The sequence below is a fragment of the Penicillium argentinense genome (assembly GCF_028826775.1).
Source record: "Penicillium argentinense strain IBT 30761 chromosome Unknown utg000009l_segment0_segment0, whole genome shotgun sequence".
Lineage (NCBI taxonomy): Eukaryota > Fungi > Ascomycota > Eurotiomycetes > Eurotiales > Aspergillaceae > Penicillium > Penicillium argentinense.
Window position 1 is genome coordinate 1,711,772 of NW_026622668.1, and position 15,170 is coordinate 1,726,941.

A 15,170-nucleotide genomic window follows, 5' to 3' on the forward strand; every position below is an offset into this window, starting at 1 on the left:
TAGTTTGCTGAGTATGTTACCAATCCGATGTGGGTTCAAAATGGGGCGAATCTTACCGAGAGTGGCTGATTGATCTCTGACTACATCCTTCAGTCGATGACCTTTCTCTCAACTCCAATTTGCTCAGCCGCTACCGGAAGGTATTGAGGGGTTACTCAAGGGATCACAAGCGCAAGGTATCCTTCATATTATAATTCAAGTGGCAAAGGTAATAAGTATCAAAATGGGTATAAAATCGGCTGCAAAGAAGGTCCTTAACATCAGAGACACAGTCTCCAGAAGCGAAGTATTCGCAATCATTCACCACGCAGTTGTCCTCAGACGTCCTTGATTGTGGATTCTTTCAAAGCCGATGAAGACTTGATCTCATCCTTGGTGCTACTATCGGGCCTGGCTTGTTCTGCAGAGTTCGAGGGAGAAAGCTCAACCCCACGATCAATCTCCAGACGCCGTCGCTTCACCACTCTACCGAAGAGACTAAGCGACAGAGGGAAAGGAGCCGCCGCTGCCGCAACTACAGCTGCAAATATCAAAGCATTGCGCATGTTGAACGGAGGGCTTGCGTTATCCCCCGCCTTGAGCGCATCCTGAATGAGAATGAAGCATGCGCCGAGCAGCTGTCCACCTGTCCAGCAAATGGTACTTCCAATTTCCGGGGAAAACGGATACGTGATCTCAACCAAATACTCCAGCACGATGGGAAGCAATGCGAAGGAGGAAGCACCCATCAACGCCATCACAACATAGGAGGGACCGATTCCCGCAGGACTGCCCGGCGCAAAGATCAACCCAATATACGACGCCACCACGATCGGCACGAGCACGCGGATCGATCCCAGATAGTGCTTGTATCTATCAGTGATGGGTGACATGATGGCTGCAGTGATCAAGCCGACTACAATCAGAATTGCGCCGGCGATTCCTGCTTCTGTTTCGGATGCACCATATGGGCTAAGAATTTGGTTCAAGAGCGACGAGACACTGTTGAAGAACCCCACGTATACAGCGAAGGGGACTAGAATTAACCAGAACTCCACGGTCCCGAGCAGCTTTTGTGTCGCAGGTATCAATGGGGTACGTGGGATGGCCGATGAGGCGCTGGGGGGAGTGGGAGGCGCAGCGGGGATAAAGAATGATGGAATAGATGCAACGCTCGACTGTTCATACGAAAATGGTTAGTAAATAGAAAAGCGTCGCTCCTTACCCCGGGGGCAGGTGAAGGCCTTCGCAGCATCACTCACAATGATAGAGATATATAGGACCATATTGGGAATATCTGAGGGCTTCGTTACCCACTCCGAATCCACCAATTGTCCTATTGCTGCACCAAGCGGGTTCGCTAAACTGGCGACAGCTGTTGCGCTCGTGCGACCTTTGTCTGAGAACCAGAGATCGCTGTACCGCGTTGGGGCGCATAGACAGAACGGTTGCGCCAGACCGATCAGGATCTGGCCGAACATGGCGAGGCCAAAGATCCCACCATTTGCTCTTGTGCCGGCATAGCGCAGCCAATTTCCGACGAGCAGGAGCGTGGCGGTGGTGATGATGGCTGGTCTGGGGCCGCCTTTGTTCAAGACCCAGATAACGAACCTGTTGTACAAAGAGACGGCAAGTTAGTGGGCTGAAGTCTCGGGACGTGCGTGTGTTACTCGGAGAGGATGTGCTAGCACTCACGGGCTGACGATGCAGAATGCGAAGAGATAACCGGTGCTCATCCAATTGATAGCGCTCTCCGATACCTGGAAGTAGTCGGCGGCGGTCGTGGAGATTGACGAGAAGGTCAGCCACTATACATACACTTTGGTCAGTGATCAATGTCTTTCACGGAGTGAGAGCATGGGGAAGGGTTGGGGAACTGCGCGCATACATCCCAGCTGACGACGATATTCAGCAGCACCAGCTGCGCTAGACCCCAGAAGCGTCGTTTGTAGACCCGGTACTGGGGTCGCGTGACATCAGAGCCCAAGGCCTCCATGGCGGAGCGGTGCACGAAGGACTTGGACGCTGGCAGAGGTGAGGGAAAGGGAAGATAAAGTAGGCCAGGGCCAAGACGACGCCCACTTTCTTTGTAGCATCGCGGCCCCGGGGGCTTCCCAATCCAGCGGGGGAGACGCATCCGAGGTTCTGCGACTCTACCTTCCCCTCCAAGGAATACTTGCCTGGTACATGCAACCCCACCGGTTACGTAGCATACGTCAGGTACCCCCAGGTTTACCCGGCCTCATTATTCAGGGCATGTGCCTTCGCTTAAAACCCCGGAAGCAAAATGAGCTCCGTGTTGGTTTCGCTATTTGGTCAGATGCAGCCCGATGTATACTAGCATACCTGCTGGGACTAGTCATTAATTTAAATGTGAAACCAGCCCGAACTCTGGCGATCAATCCAATCTTTGGGAAGAACACCTGGAGACGGCTCGACCCGTGGAATGGATACATAGTGTCCGACGGGCGAGATCTACAACAGTAAAGCAACTTCTCAGCAAAATGCTGCGCTGGTGGACAGCAAGATGGGACACCTCACATCGGCCACTTGAGCGGGCGCGGGAGAAAAGCGCGTGGCTGAGTCCTTCCCGCTGATCTTCCTTTTCTCCCCGCCATCTTCATTCAGCCACGCCCTTTTTATTTTTGACCGTCTTTCGCATTCGCAGCTCGTCGTTCGCACTCGGACGGAGACTATTCTTAACTCAACATCCTTTATACGGTCGGCCTCGTATCTTCACACGATGTGCGACGGCCGCTCCTGAAATCTCCCGACTCCACACAACTCCCCAGCTGCATTCCTTGCGCCTGAAACGCCCAGCATGAATATCAGCCTCCGCTCGAGTCAGTCCTCGTATGGAGACCCTCGCTATCTTTCCACTGCAACCGCCTCTGATGTCCACGCCCCGGTTGGAAAATCCCTGGTAGACGGCTATCGCGACGCTGTCGACCCGCAACATGAAGACCGATCACGGTACAATCCGGTAAGGGGAACCCCCATGCTCAGGGCAATCGCACGCGTCAAGGCGCTCGCCCGATGGAAGAAATTCCACCAAACTAACCAGTCCGCTCCGTTCCTCCAGCTCAATGCAGCTCACCCCCGCAGCTCCGCCCTCGTCAACACGAACGACCCCGTTACACTTTACCTCTTGACCGAGACTGCCATTGGGGACAGCAACAACTTTGAGATTCTATCATTGGAAGAAGTTGAAGACCTGAAGAAAGAACGCACTCTCCTGTCAAGCCGCATCGACGGTACGAAGAGGAAACTCACCCTCGAGACCAAGCTCCGCGATGCCGCGCAGTCGATTGGTCGACTCTACGGCCCCCCTAGTCCCCGGGACAGCGGTGAATATGGCGCCAATAGATCTTCCAAGTCGCACCGTCGAAGCCGTAGCATCTTTGGCAAGAGTGGCACCGCCGAGGTGCTCGATAAAAGCGATTCGGAGTTGGCAGTGAGCCAGCGCAAATGTGAAGATCTGGCGCAAGAGCTGTGGAAACTAGAACGCCGGTCCCAGCAGATCAATCAGCGATTGTTGGAGCACACCGCGGGTGTCTTGCAAATGACCCATAAGGGTATGCGCAAGACGCCCAAGAACACCGATGGGTCTTCCGACAACCTCTACGATGGCCATGACTTTGATGACCGCAGTCTCTACCGTACCCCCGAGCATCTGGATGACTATGGCACGAAAGGAAGGATCCAGATCAATGATGCCCCCTCGTCAAGAGCGTCCTCGGAGGCCATGGAAGCTACGCAGCGCAAACTGGAGGAGCTCAGCGAGCGCATGTGCAACATGTTGATCCAGGCTACCCCGGACGAATTTGTCAATCCCCCTCCACAGTCCTCGGAACGATCTATCGACCCTGCGGCAGCCACCGAAGCGCATCTGGCCTACATCGAGACCGGCCTGAACACCCTTGAGTCACACCCAATTTCCGCCGTGAACGGCGCCCCTGCTGTCGTTTCTTCTGCTCCGGCACCAGAGACTGAAGGTGCCTGGAAGCAGCAAATCACCGACGTCAATGAACGTGTTCAGAGCATTGTTGACCGATTCGGGCTGACTCGATCACCTACACTCCCACCACCTCCCTCTGCCTATGAGGGTGAAGGCCTGGAGGAGCAACTGTCATATCTCCAAGCAGGTATCGATGGCCTGGCCAGCCGGGTGGATGGGCTGCTTGAGCAAAAGAGTATCTTAACCACTCAGATCCAGCAGCAACGTGAACTCAACTCGAAGTCAGACGCTGAACGTGATGCTCATATTGGTGATCTTACTGAACAACTGTCCCATGCCCGCCGAGACGGCAAGTCCGCTCAGGACGAGCTGGCGGTTGTGATGGAACAGCTCGAAGCCATGCGCCGTGATGGCTCGACCCAGGATGAAGCCAAGGCTTCTCTGGTGCAAGCTGAGGGTGAGATCGCTCGCCTACAGAGCGTCGTTGAGTCACTGCACCGTGAGGCTGACGCGCGCACCGAGGAGGTGAGAGAAGCTCGCGATCGTGCAGAGTACGAAGCATCGCAGACCGAGGCTCGAACTGAGGAAATGAGAGAGGCTCGGGATCGTGCAGAGCAGCTAGCGGCGCAACTCGAGGCTGATATCCAGCAAATTCGCAGCGAATCCGATTCTCGTGTACAGGAGGCAGATACTCGCGCACAGGACTCAGTCTCTCGCTTGCAGGCTGCCGAGTCTCGTTTGCTGGAGACTGAACCTCGTCTGCAAGAGGCTGAATCTCGAGTCCGGGAGGCAGAAGAACGGGCCCAGGAAGTGGTGTCTCGTTTGCAGGAGGCCGAGTCTCGTTTGCAAGAGGCCGACTCTCGCATGCAGGATGTAGATACCCGCATCCAGGAGGCAGTTGACCAGCGTGTGCGAGCCGAAGAGAACGCTACCCGCCTTCAAGATGAGATGACCGGTCTGGAGGGCGAGGTCGTGCGAATCACCACTGAGCTCACAATGGTCAAGGCCGAGCTTGATGGAGCTTACGGTACTCGCGCACAGCGCGCTGCTGAAGCGGCAGCGAACCCTGAATTCCAGAACGAAATGGAAGCTCTGACAACCCGCAATATCGAGCTGACTGAGGAGCTCGCTGCCCTCAAGGGCAAGCAAGGCGGAGGTGATATCCAGCAGCGAGCCGACACCCTCGGGAAGGAGCTCCGAGAGACAATCGACGACTATGAAGCCCTGGTCAAGTCCAACGTTGAGTTCGAGAAGGAGCGTGAGCGTTTCGAGGGTGTGATTGACAGTCTCCGGGATCGTTGTGAGCAGCTGGAACAGCAGCTGAGCGAGGAACGTATCAGCTGGATGAACCTGAGCAGCCCGACTATGGGCCGCGATCCTACTCTGGAGACAACATCCACCATGGTGCTCAAGAACGAGTTCAAGAAGATGATGCGCGACACTCGCAACGAGAACATGAGGATTCTCAAGGTATGCTAACCCCAAGACCATTACAACCGCCCTTTCAATCTATACTAATTCTTTGCACAGGCGGAACAAGAAGAGCGTCGCAGAATCGAAGGGCTGTTGCGGGCCCTGAAGAAGGAGCACGCGCAAGTGACTGGCAAGCCCGTACCGAGCCCGGTTGGCACCCCCTTATGATGAATGACCCTGTTCAAGTTCTAATTTTCCGGCAATGACTGCAATTGTTTGAGACACTGTACATATAGACCCTCCGTTGTACGATAGTTGTTGAATAAGTTCCATGTGGCAGGCGCGATGGTGCTTGTCGTCCGAATACGGCCAGTGTTCCCCCGGACTACACCTCGCGGGCTGAACCCTCGATCTTCTTCAAATTCTTCCCTTTACACACATTTTACTCTCCTTGATCACATTCAATTACAGTATATTCCCGATCATTTTTCACGATGGCATTCCCGCCCGACAGTGGTACAGCCGGTACCGACGAAGACCAGTCGGGCTCAGACAGATCTAGATTTTATTCCAGGCCCGACACCGCGCAGCACATTAGTGACAATCGCCACTCCGGAACACCGTCGGACGAAAACTCAAGAGCTGTATATAGCGACGAAGAACTTATCTATAACGCCACCGCCGAACCACCTCCTCCGAGCGAAGACAACCAAGTGGGCCAAGATGCGAACCCGGTGCTGGGAGACGTACCAGCAGCTCACATCGCCATGTTCCTTCCATCGGACTCATCTCAAGACGGGAATGCAGACACAGTACAGCAACAGGGCAGAATGCCCAGGCAAACAAGGGACAAAGTCTGGTGGAGCAATCTTTCTGAATCCGCGGGCTTATACCGACCACAGTCAAAACCAGAGGGCGGAGGGGGGCTGCCCGTTGAAACAGCCACCCAGCGCCCACGACGCAATGCTATTTCTCTTGATACCTTCGATGGCAGCTCAGCGAGCCCTCAGTGGCCAGCGAATGTACCGGCAGTCCGAGTCCATCGACCACCATATCCACCACCAGAACGTATCCCGACTCCTCCAGGACTTCCATCCTTCGGCACACCGGAGGCGATGGCTGCCTCTGCTCAGTTCATGACGGGCACGTGGTCGGGGACGATTCGCCCAACTGAGAGTCAGCGCACAACTTCATACGGCAGCGCCATCAGGAGATTCTTTGGTCTACGTTCATCGGCTGGAACTGGAACTGAGACTGCTCCTGCGTTCCGAACTGCTCCTGGTATCGGACGAGCTGCCGATGGAACTATGGTTCACGGAAGATTTCTCTATCGACAGAGTGGGCATGGTACAAGTCTTGCTCGACAGCTAGAGGACCACCCCTTTCATACAACCGAGCTTCCACTTGCCCCTGTTCAGACAAACGCAAGCGAAGGAGCGAGGACTGAGACTTCGGTTACTAGCTTCAAAAGTTGGATGGTTCGTCCGAAGCGTCATGGAAGACTCTATAGACCATCAATTGCACGGATATTCGCAGATCCTCAACACTCAACAAGTCCAGAGCCCACGCCTAGTGCGCCGCCCAGGAATCCAGCCAGAAATCTAGCCAGACGGGGCCAGCCACAGTCACCTACGTTGTTTCCAACCCAGGACGTGGCATCCCGGCATACTTCTGCAATGCAGTATCCTCCTCGCCCGGAGACATTCCAGCGGCATGGAATAGTCAACGAAACTATCCAAGAAGAAACAGAAGAATCTGGAAATCAACCGCGCAATGTCCCCGGCGTTCTGCCTTGGGCTCGGATTCAAATTCCATTTTGTTGTTGTTTGACCGGAAATTCTCTTCACGAAAGTCACGAAGAACACCAACTGGAAGTACTCAGCTCGCGAGACACTTATCAAACTGCTCAGAGCCACGCATCTCCCTCTAGACCACAAACTTCAAGCATCAACCCGGCACAACAGCCTTCAGTTCAGCATGAATCTTCGTGGATGTCATCCCTCAATCAAATCGTCCGCCGGGGTGCAGCTGCTTTCACTCAGCGTTTTCCTTAGACACTATACCTGCTTGTTTCAACACCGGCAAATGTAAGCGCTCGCTATTACCTGAGACTATATTTGATTCTGGCGCGTCTTTCCTTGTCATGCTTTCTATTTTTATGCTAGAGTTTCTGTGGGCCCACGGCCTTTCAATACACTTCTTAAATAATCAAAGTCATTCTTTTTCCTTTGGAAAGGAGATGTTCTTAATTCTTTACTATATACATATCGTACACACCAATGCGCGATGCCCTATATCGTATTCGCTACCCCATTCTCAAGGAGCAACTTCGCATATTGCAAATGCAACCAAACCACGAATCCCGGCATCGGAGGCTTCTCGATCCGTTTATCTCCAGCGAAGAAAACCGATTTGAATCCGAAATCGACCGCTTGCTCATCCTCTTTGATTGTAGCCGACAGTTCCAAGATAACGTCTAATGGCCGCAGCGCTTTATTTGACGGCGAATCTCCGCCCCGAAAGATGACTCCGTCGTCTCTCTTCTCCAAAACCTCAAAGCTATCCATGAGTAAGGTACCTGGGTTATATTTTGAAGAGAGGAGACCATCGCGTGTCCATAGCTGACTTTTGTTTGACTCGTTTTGTGATCGGCTTGATAGGGCTCGCTGAATCGCGAATCCTAATACGGTCAAAGGGAGATTGCATCAGCTTTTGAATTCATATGAAGGTATGGCGACATGTTCAAGTGAGTATTTACCCCAATTACTCCAAACCCCAGCACAAAAAGCCTCCGTCAACTTCACTGGCGAATCGCGAACTTCAGAACGAATATCTCCCAGCGGAACTCGACGAATGAAGAAATCATGCGTTGTCGGGTTCTCATGCGGGTTCAAATTCCTTTCTCGGGCAATTCGGAATATAGGATCCGAATCATCGATTGGCGTGAATTTTGTGTTGCGGGTGTAAATAAAGAATGAGCTGAGGGTAGCCGTGCCGCCAACGGCGGCGATTTTGGCTGTCTGAATGAGCCGCTGAAGAATTGGTCGCATATTGCTATGATTGTTTAATTCCAGTTGCTTGAAAAGGTACACGGGGAGCATTTATCACCGGATATTTTCTCAGACGCGTGGAGCTTGAATGTCGACCATTCGTGGTTTCGGGAGGCCGAGGACCCGAAACGTTCGGGTTCCGAGCGAAATTGGGTAGAGTGGGTGGACGTCGAATTCGGATTTATGTTCGGTTTACGAGCGGGTTTCGATTACAGTTCGGAGGTGGTTCAAGGGTCAATGGTATTATTTATTCGGGACTGAAGGGCTGTGAATGACGTATAATGATTTTCATGAAATACTGTAGCCAAATGATGCACAACTTCGCGATCCATCCACAGCTCCAAACACGACTGGTTCACCACGGACACTCAAATTTGTTTGCGACGTCACACTGTGCAGGTACGAGTACGCTAACATATTTATAAGTCTCGCTAGATAGCTAGAAAAGTCTTCTAACTTAGACTATCTCATTGTTGTTGATGGCATCCTGGTCTTGTTTGGAACGTATATAATTTAGTACTATGTACTCTCGTCTAATAATCCTGGAGAAAAAGCAGCATGGGATTTTTGACGAATATGGGATGCTGATTTGTCATCATCTGGGGCACTGCATCAAAACATGTCTGAAAGTTTTTTCCGGTGACTTTGGAAAGTCGGATGCGGCTCAAACTGGGCCAAACTTCCCCTGAACCCTGAAACCGTATTTTGAGTTTGGCTAGCATTTCACCCAGGCGTCGTGCATTTCATCTAACCTTGGAACCATGTCCCGTGGGGGCAACTCCACCCTCCACGCGAGAAGGAGACGACCACGCGAGATGTGAATAAGGATCGGCTTTGATTTTGTAGATCCAAACGTACTCATTCGACTGCGTGTCTTCGACGAAGGTATATGCTCGAAGTTGTATCTATTTTAATCCGAACCAGGCTTGCATTGAGCCCACTCCTAGACGATCGCACATGGCCTATGATCTGTATAACATGCAGGGCGCTCTAACTAAATTATCTCGCCTCTACAAGCCTCCTGTCACCGTGCAAACTCACCCGGCCACACGAGTTTGTCCTTTCGGCTTGCTCTTCCCCTTCTTTCGAACAATTGATCCTCTCATACCCGTCCCATACATTGGCATACGCCCTTGCTTTTTCAGTCATTTATTTGTTGCCCTACTGTTCTGGCCTTTTTATGGTCAACACTCAAATGGACCCTGACTCAGGACAAATAGTGGGATTTGCGGTTCCGGAAAAAATAACCACCTCTTCACTTGCGCCAACTACTACAAGCGAGTCCACTACGCTTGACGTCGTCACAACCACCTCGTCTTATGAAGCGCAGCCGACGGTAGTCTTCGTAACATCAGCCCAAACCGAAAGCCTCCCGGCTTCCACAACAGCCAGCTCTAGTCCTACCGCCGCAACTGGCACCGACGCCCCTTCCTTGTCAGATCAAAGCAGTGCAGTCAACAAACAAGCGAGTCCACACAATCCACGAGCTCGAAAAAAGCAGGGCTTTCCGCGGGCGTCTCAGCTGGAATCGGATTTGGAGTCGCATTGGGCGTGCTCCTACTGGCATTTTTAGCCTTCTTTCTCTACCGCCGCAATCAGAAACACCGAAGGCTGGCTCGAGCAGGTAGAAGAGACCTATCGGAATTGTCAGAGCTTGGTATTGATGGACAAAAAGCATGAACTGGCGGCTGCAGAATCTCAACGGGTCGAGCTCGGCGTTGATGGACAAAGGCACGAGCTTCCATAAACGCGAAGGCAAAGCATGAAGGGTCTACGGTTCACGAGTTGGAGTGATTTAGTATTATATACCCATATTTTATCGGATAAGAGGATTTTTGCACATGTGATAGGGGAAATGCAATATTTATGAGGATCTGTCATCGACTCCATTCTAGATTAATTCGTACATTAGGATGTTATGCATGACGTTCAGGAACACCCTCAGACAGAGTGGAGACATGTATGGGGTATATACTTCTAAAAATTAGCATTAACATTCGTGTCCAGTGAAATACAGTCCGTCTCAAAACACTCCATCGACAATTGACTATTAAACAAATGCCACATGAGCTCGTCCGTCGGCGGGTAAGCCTGATCTCCGGACGGTTGAGTTTGCATCTGTGACATCGCGGATGGAACCGAATCTGGGTATGAGGTGATATTCATCGGATAGCTGCTGCCATTGATGGCTGCCGAGGTATTCGGTAGTGCTCCCGTCATCGATGGATACCATGACGCAACTTTAGTTCTCGGTCCCAAACGCTCCTTGGCTTGAATCAACGGGGTGCAGAAATTCTGAAGCGATCCCAAGAGCCTCAACAGCTTTGAGATGTATGGGCTTGCGACGAACGGAGCCAAGCTTTGGGTTATCTCTTCGATTAGGTTATAGTCGTCTCGATCAAGCTCCCCGATGATGTTGCAAAACAGAACAAAAAATGGACTCAGAGGGTAGAGAAAGATAGTCCTGGTCCATGTTAGATAGCCCACGTCGGGGATGAAGTCAAACCCACCATGTCAAGAATGTCGGGTATGGATCAACAAAACCTGGACTCTTGGATGGATTCTTCTGCAAATACTGAAGTGCTTTCAGAGACTTGCGAGCGTATGATACGCATTCTTTATGTGTTAAAGGGGAGAATGCGAACTTCAATCGTGAGCGTAAGATATCCACCAGGATTGCGTAATAACAAAACTCGCCGGCAACCCAATCACAGGATAAAAAATCATCGACAGATTGGCGCGTCTGTTCCCCGGTTAGCGCCAGTAGATCGGTTGCGGAAAAATCACTGTACTTACAGATTGCAGTCTTGACTTGATGGATTCCATTTTGTCCTGCAGTTTCGAGTGATTGGCAAGTATTTGATGGGTATTATCTGCTTTTCCACAGTTCGAAAGATCGCCTTGTATTTGCGCTAATTCGAGCAATATTCGTATGAGCGGCATATGAGGTAGAGATTTATCTGGAACGATGAGGTCCGCAGGAGAGATTTGCGGCTCGGGTAATGACAAAGGGCGGAGGAGAAGAGCGCTGAGCGTGCGGTCGAGATAGTAGCACCAATACAGGGAGCTGTGGATTTCGTCATTCAAATCTGATCTCTGAACGGGATTTCCAATTTCGTGATATTTCAAAGCAACAATCTGACGAGCGGCATATGAATTAATGACCCAGGCTTGTTTCATATTTCCGGTATATTGCATCAAAAAAGCCTGGCCAGAATATCTTGTCAGCGGGTGGCTTCGTTCCGGATGAGTGCTAGACTTACCGCAGATATGAGTGACTGAACGAAAGAGAGACTCGGGCTACTCAAAAAATTGAGGTTTCTCAAGGCAATAATTGCCGAAGCTTCGTATGATCTTTTGGAATTGAGAAATTGCTGGTTGAGAATGGGGTCTTTATACGCCCTTGGCATTTGGGCTAGGTGGAAAATGGCCTTGACATAGATGCAAATGCAATAATGATAGAAGGTCTGGCCTTGAGAATGGCTGTTGACCAGAACAGCTACCATCTTCTCCAGGGTTTTCTGGGAAATATGATCCGGCCATTGTACGTTCAGCGCCCCAGCTGCAGACGTAGGTTCTATGATTCTGTTAATGCATGCACTTGGGGGTTGAGTCGGAGTAAAAGTACCTCGAAGAAGCATAAAGCATATTTCGGGCGAAGGGGGAGTGAATTGTGCAGGATTCTCACAGCCATCCGGGGCTATTTCCGATGGAAGACCTTCGTCGATGTTGGAGGCTCTGTTTTGCGCCATGGTATTCACAAAGTCCAAGGCAGACCTCAAAATAGACTGTCGCTCACGATCCATGCTTTCATTACCTTCGAGCTCGCCCTGAAAGACTGCTCGGGCCTGCTCGGCATGGTGTGTTGATTCATCTGGGGTGACAACGGTACAGCTGCTGTGAGGAGACCTCGACACATCTTGAAGATTGGAGACAGGGTCGACCTTCCGCTTCTTTGAATGCCTTTCTTCGTCACCATGTGCTGCTCCATTGACAGGGCTCAGGCTTCTTGAAGTACTGGAAAGTTTGTTAGTCTGATTGCATGAGACAACGAAACAAAGATTCGTACTCATGCGGATGAGAGATTGCACTTTCTAGTCTGAGAATTCTTTCTCCGAGGGTAGAGATACTTAAAATAATTAGTTTCTTCCAAAAACGATGACCGATAGAAGCCAGGCTAAGAACATACGTTGCAGCTGGTGGGCGAGTTGGTCGTTTGGGGCGAGTACGTTGGCACTCGAGACCTGCGTCAACGCAGTTGGCACAACGAAGTTGCCTATCGCACCGCACCTAACCAAGCATCCACGTGAGTCTTCATAAATTATTCTTCAGAGAAAACGAATTTCCCGTCCTTACCTTTCTTGAGTGACAAAGGTCACACTAGGATAATTAGCGTTCTGTGTCTCCGCTCGGACTGGGTGGTATGTTACAGGGTTGACACTCACGGCGCGCAAAGCCTCATCACTCATCGGAATGTATTGTCACACTTCCGGTCCGTTCAACACTAGCGCCAGGAAGTCGTGAGGGTTTCTTCGCGTGCAGACTCGATCTAAATCACTCCGCGCCTGCGCGGTCTCGACCGATCCTTCCGAGGCGGCTGAGTCATGGGCCGAAAAGACCGTCGCCTTTCCCTTTTTGGGTCGGATGCCGAGCGGACAAGGAAGGCCGCATACAAACGTGGCAGTGACTTGCACCCATCAATCCACTGTTCGTCACGCTACACAGCAAACGGAAAGAAAAGGTTTGACGCTGTAAGCGCGAGACTGACTTGGGTATCTCAGGTAGGTCTGTGCGGTACATTTTCGCTCCAACAAGCGCGAGTCGAGTTTGCCCAGCGATGATCAGACATGAAGTGCCATTCATTGGCTGCGCCGCCTATATCGTTTTCACCTTTATTTTTGGTCTCTGGTCGAGAATGACCACACGTACTGACTGCATCAGTCTCGGTATCATTCCCACAATGATCAGTATGTGCGACAGGACTTTGATTGGTCGGACGCGCCGTGCAGCCTTGTCACGATTGTGATGTCAAAAGCGACGGCGTGGGGCTTCTCGCTGGAGGTCTCGAATCCCTACCAGTGGCATGGGTACATAAATACTCCGAGGTTTCCGAGGTGGAAACTACATATATACCCGTGTTTTCCAACTGGCAATCTCTTCTTTACCCTTCGTCATTCGGAAATTATCATCCAATCTTGGCCTGCATCCCACGCAGACTTACAAACAACCATGTCGAGTGTGTTGATCACTGGTGCTTCTCGAGGGCTTGGACTCGAATTGGTCAAGCAGTACTCTTGCCGTGTGCCTGATGATGGCCTGGTGATTGCTGCTGCCCGAAATATGAGTCCCGAATTAGGAGTGATTGTCAACCAAGAGGGGAGTCGTGTCGTTTTTGTTGCAGTCGACATCTCGAATGAGTCGAGCGTCCTGAAGTCGACACCCACGGTGACAACTCACCTTCGAGGAAAGGGTCTTGACATCCTGATCAACAACGCGGGTGTACATTCGTGGACGGATGGCGGAGTTTCCCAGATGTCAGTATGATCGCTTCGCGGGAGATTGGCATGCAATTAATAGCAAAATAGGTCGGATCTTGGATATCAATTGAGAGTCAATGTCACTGGCACACACAACATGATAAGATCATACTTGCCACTCCTCCAGTCTGCGAACGTGAAGAAAGTAATCAACATGTGAGTGGTCCATGTTTGGCTCGCGAAAACCACGCTAAGTCGTTATTCAATTGCATAGTTCAAGCCCATGGGGCTCGACTTCGTCAGCTCGAGACTTTTACTTTGCTCCTTGTCCTGCGTACAAGATAAGCAAGGCTGCACTGAACTCACTGACTGTCCAGTATGCTCTTTCTCACGAAGCAGAGGGGTTTACCTTCCTTTCTGTGAATCCAGGTGTAAGTTCTGATTCCACAGTGCTAGAATCAGACTAACTTTCTTCACTTAGTGGCTTCGAACGGACATGGGAGGTAGTGATGGTGATCTTTCTGCGGAGGAGGGCGCAAGTGCTGTTGCGGATCTCGTTGCCAGTGTCGATACGAGCTCGAACGGAAGTTTTAAGACCATCTCTGTCTCGGGATATGACCAGTATAGTGGACAGACTATTCCTTGGTAGATACTGTTGTCTATTGATACATTGCATAGAGCCCTTTCAGGATAGAAAATCAGAAGTCACGAACATTTTCACTGCCATAAACAGTCTACAGCCTGATCAAAAATTGGCAACAAGATTCTATTTGATGTACCAAAACATCGAGTTCAGGGAAAGAGATAGAAAACGGAATTCGGCAGCGGAGAAATGCCCCGTCTAGTGTCAACATGTTTCTGTTGGGTTGTGTTAATCACTTTGCTTCTACAGATCACCCTTCCTGTTAGCGTACAGCAGATGATTTCTCGACCGAAATCTACGCTACGGGCTCCATATATGGCTGCTGCTAACTTGGGCGCGATGCCAGGGAATACATGTAGGGTAGGAAAGGAGCATACCCTACACCATTCAATTCGCTATGCAAACACCAAGTAATCCTTGACTAGTGACAGCGAAAACCGATAGCGCCGAGATGATCATGGCAAATATTACAGAGAGCCTCTCCGTTGCCAGGAAAATATGGTGTGCAAAGCCACAGGCATGAAGCCGAATTGTGCGAAGCCCCAGAGAATATAATAGATAGAGTAGGCGAGGGAAGAGACATCGTAACATGAGTAGAAAGGCAATAAAAATTCGGAGTGGCTTATGCAAATGCGAAATAGTCAGCGCTG

The 15,170-nt window shown here is 51.0% G+C and overlaps 6 protein-coding genes across 6 annotated transcripts; 3 read left to right on the forward strand and 3 right to left on the reverse strand.

The window, feature by feature from the left end:
• Positions 1 to 317: 317 nt before the first annotated feature.
• Positions 318 to 1,975, reverse strand: N7532_008246 (putative cell surface receptor/MFS transporter (FLVCR); the record flags this gene model as incomplete). Its single annotated transcript, XM_056620738.1, has 4 exons — positions 318 to 1,157; positions 1,242 to 1,590; positions 1,675 to 1,787; positions 1,868 to 1,975. The coding sequence occupies 4 exons, from the start codon at positions 1,973 to 1,975 to the stop codon at positions 318 to 320; spliced, it is 1,410 nt and encodes a 469-aa protein (XP_056471544.1).
• Positions 1,976 to 2,800: 825 nt separating this feature from the next.
• On the forward strand, positions 2,801 to 5,578 carry N7532_008247 (involucrin repeat protein; the record flags this gene model as incomplete). Its single annotated transcript, XM_056620739.1, has 2 exons — positions 2,801 to 5,407; positions 5,468 to 5,578. 2 exons carry the CDS (start codon positions 2,801 to 2,803, stop codon positions 5,576 to 5,578), a joined length of 2,718 nt encoding a protein of 905 aa, XP_056471545.1.
• A 266-nt stretch (positions 5,579 to 5,844) lies between these two features.
• Positions 5,845 to 7,404, forward strand: N7532_008248 (uncharacterized protein; the record flags this gene model as incomplete). Its single annotated transcript, XM_056620740.1, has 1 exon — positions 5,845 to 7,404. The coding sequence occupies one exon, from the start codon at positions 5,845 to 5,847 to the stop codon at positions 7,402 to 7,404; it is 1,560 nt and encodes a 519-aa protein (XP_056471546.1).
• A 237-nt stretch (positions 7,405 to 7,641) lies between these two features.
• N7532_008249 (uncharacterized protein) lies at positions 7,642 to 8,400 on the reverse strand (the record flags this gene model as incomplete). The annotated part of the gene is made up of 2 exons (XM_056620741.1): positions 7,642 to 8,030; positions 8,109 to 8,400. 2 exons carry the CDS (start codon positions 8,398 to 8,400, stop codon positions 7,642 to 7,644), a joined length of 681 nt encoding a protein of 226 aa, XP_056471547.1.
• A 1,977-nt stretch (positions 8,401 to 10,377) lies between these two features.
• On the reverse strand, positions 10,378 to 12,869 carry N7532_008250 (fungal specific transcription factor domain-containing protein; the record flags this gene model as incomplete). The annotated part of the gene is made up of 6 exons (XM_056620742.1): positions 10,378 to 10,864; positions 10,911 to 11,143; positions 11,197 to 11,607; positions 11,664 to 11,977; positions 12,029 to 12,417; positions 12,757 to 12,869. 6 exons carry the CDS (start codon positions 12,867 to 12,869, stop codon positions 10,378 to 10,380), a joined length of 1,947 nt encoding a protein of 648 aa, XP_056471548.1.
• Positions 12,870 to 13,629: 760 nt separating this feature from the next.
• On the forward strand, positions 13,630 to 14,526 carry N7532_008251 (uncharacterized protein; the record flags this gene model as incomplete). Its single annotated transcript, XM_056620743.1, has 4 exons — positions 13,630 to 13,934; positions 13,986 to 14,093; positions 14,152 to 14,308; positions 14,359 to 14,526. 4 exons carry the CDS (start codon positions 13,630 to 13,632, stop codon positions 14,524 to 14,526), a joined length of 738 nt encoding a protein of 245 aa, XP_056471549.1.
• Between the last annotated feature and the right edge of the window lie 644 nt (positions 14,527 to 15,170).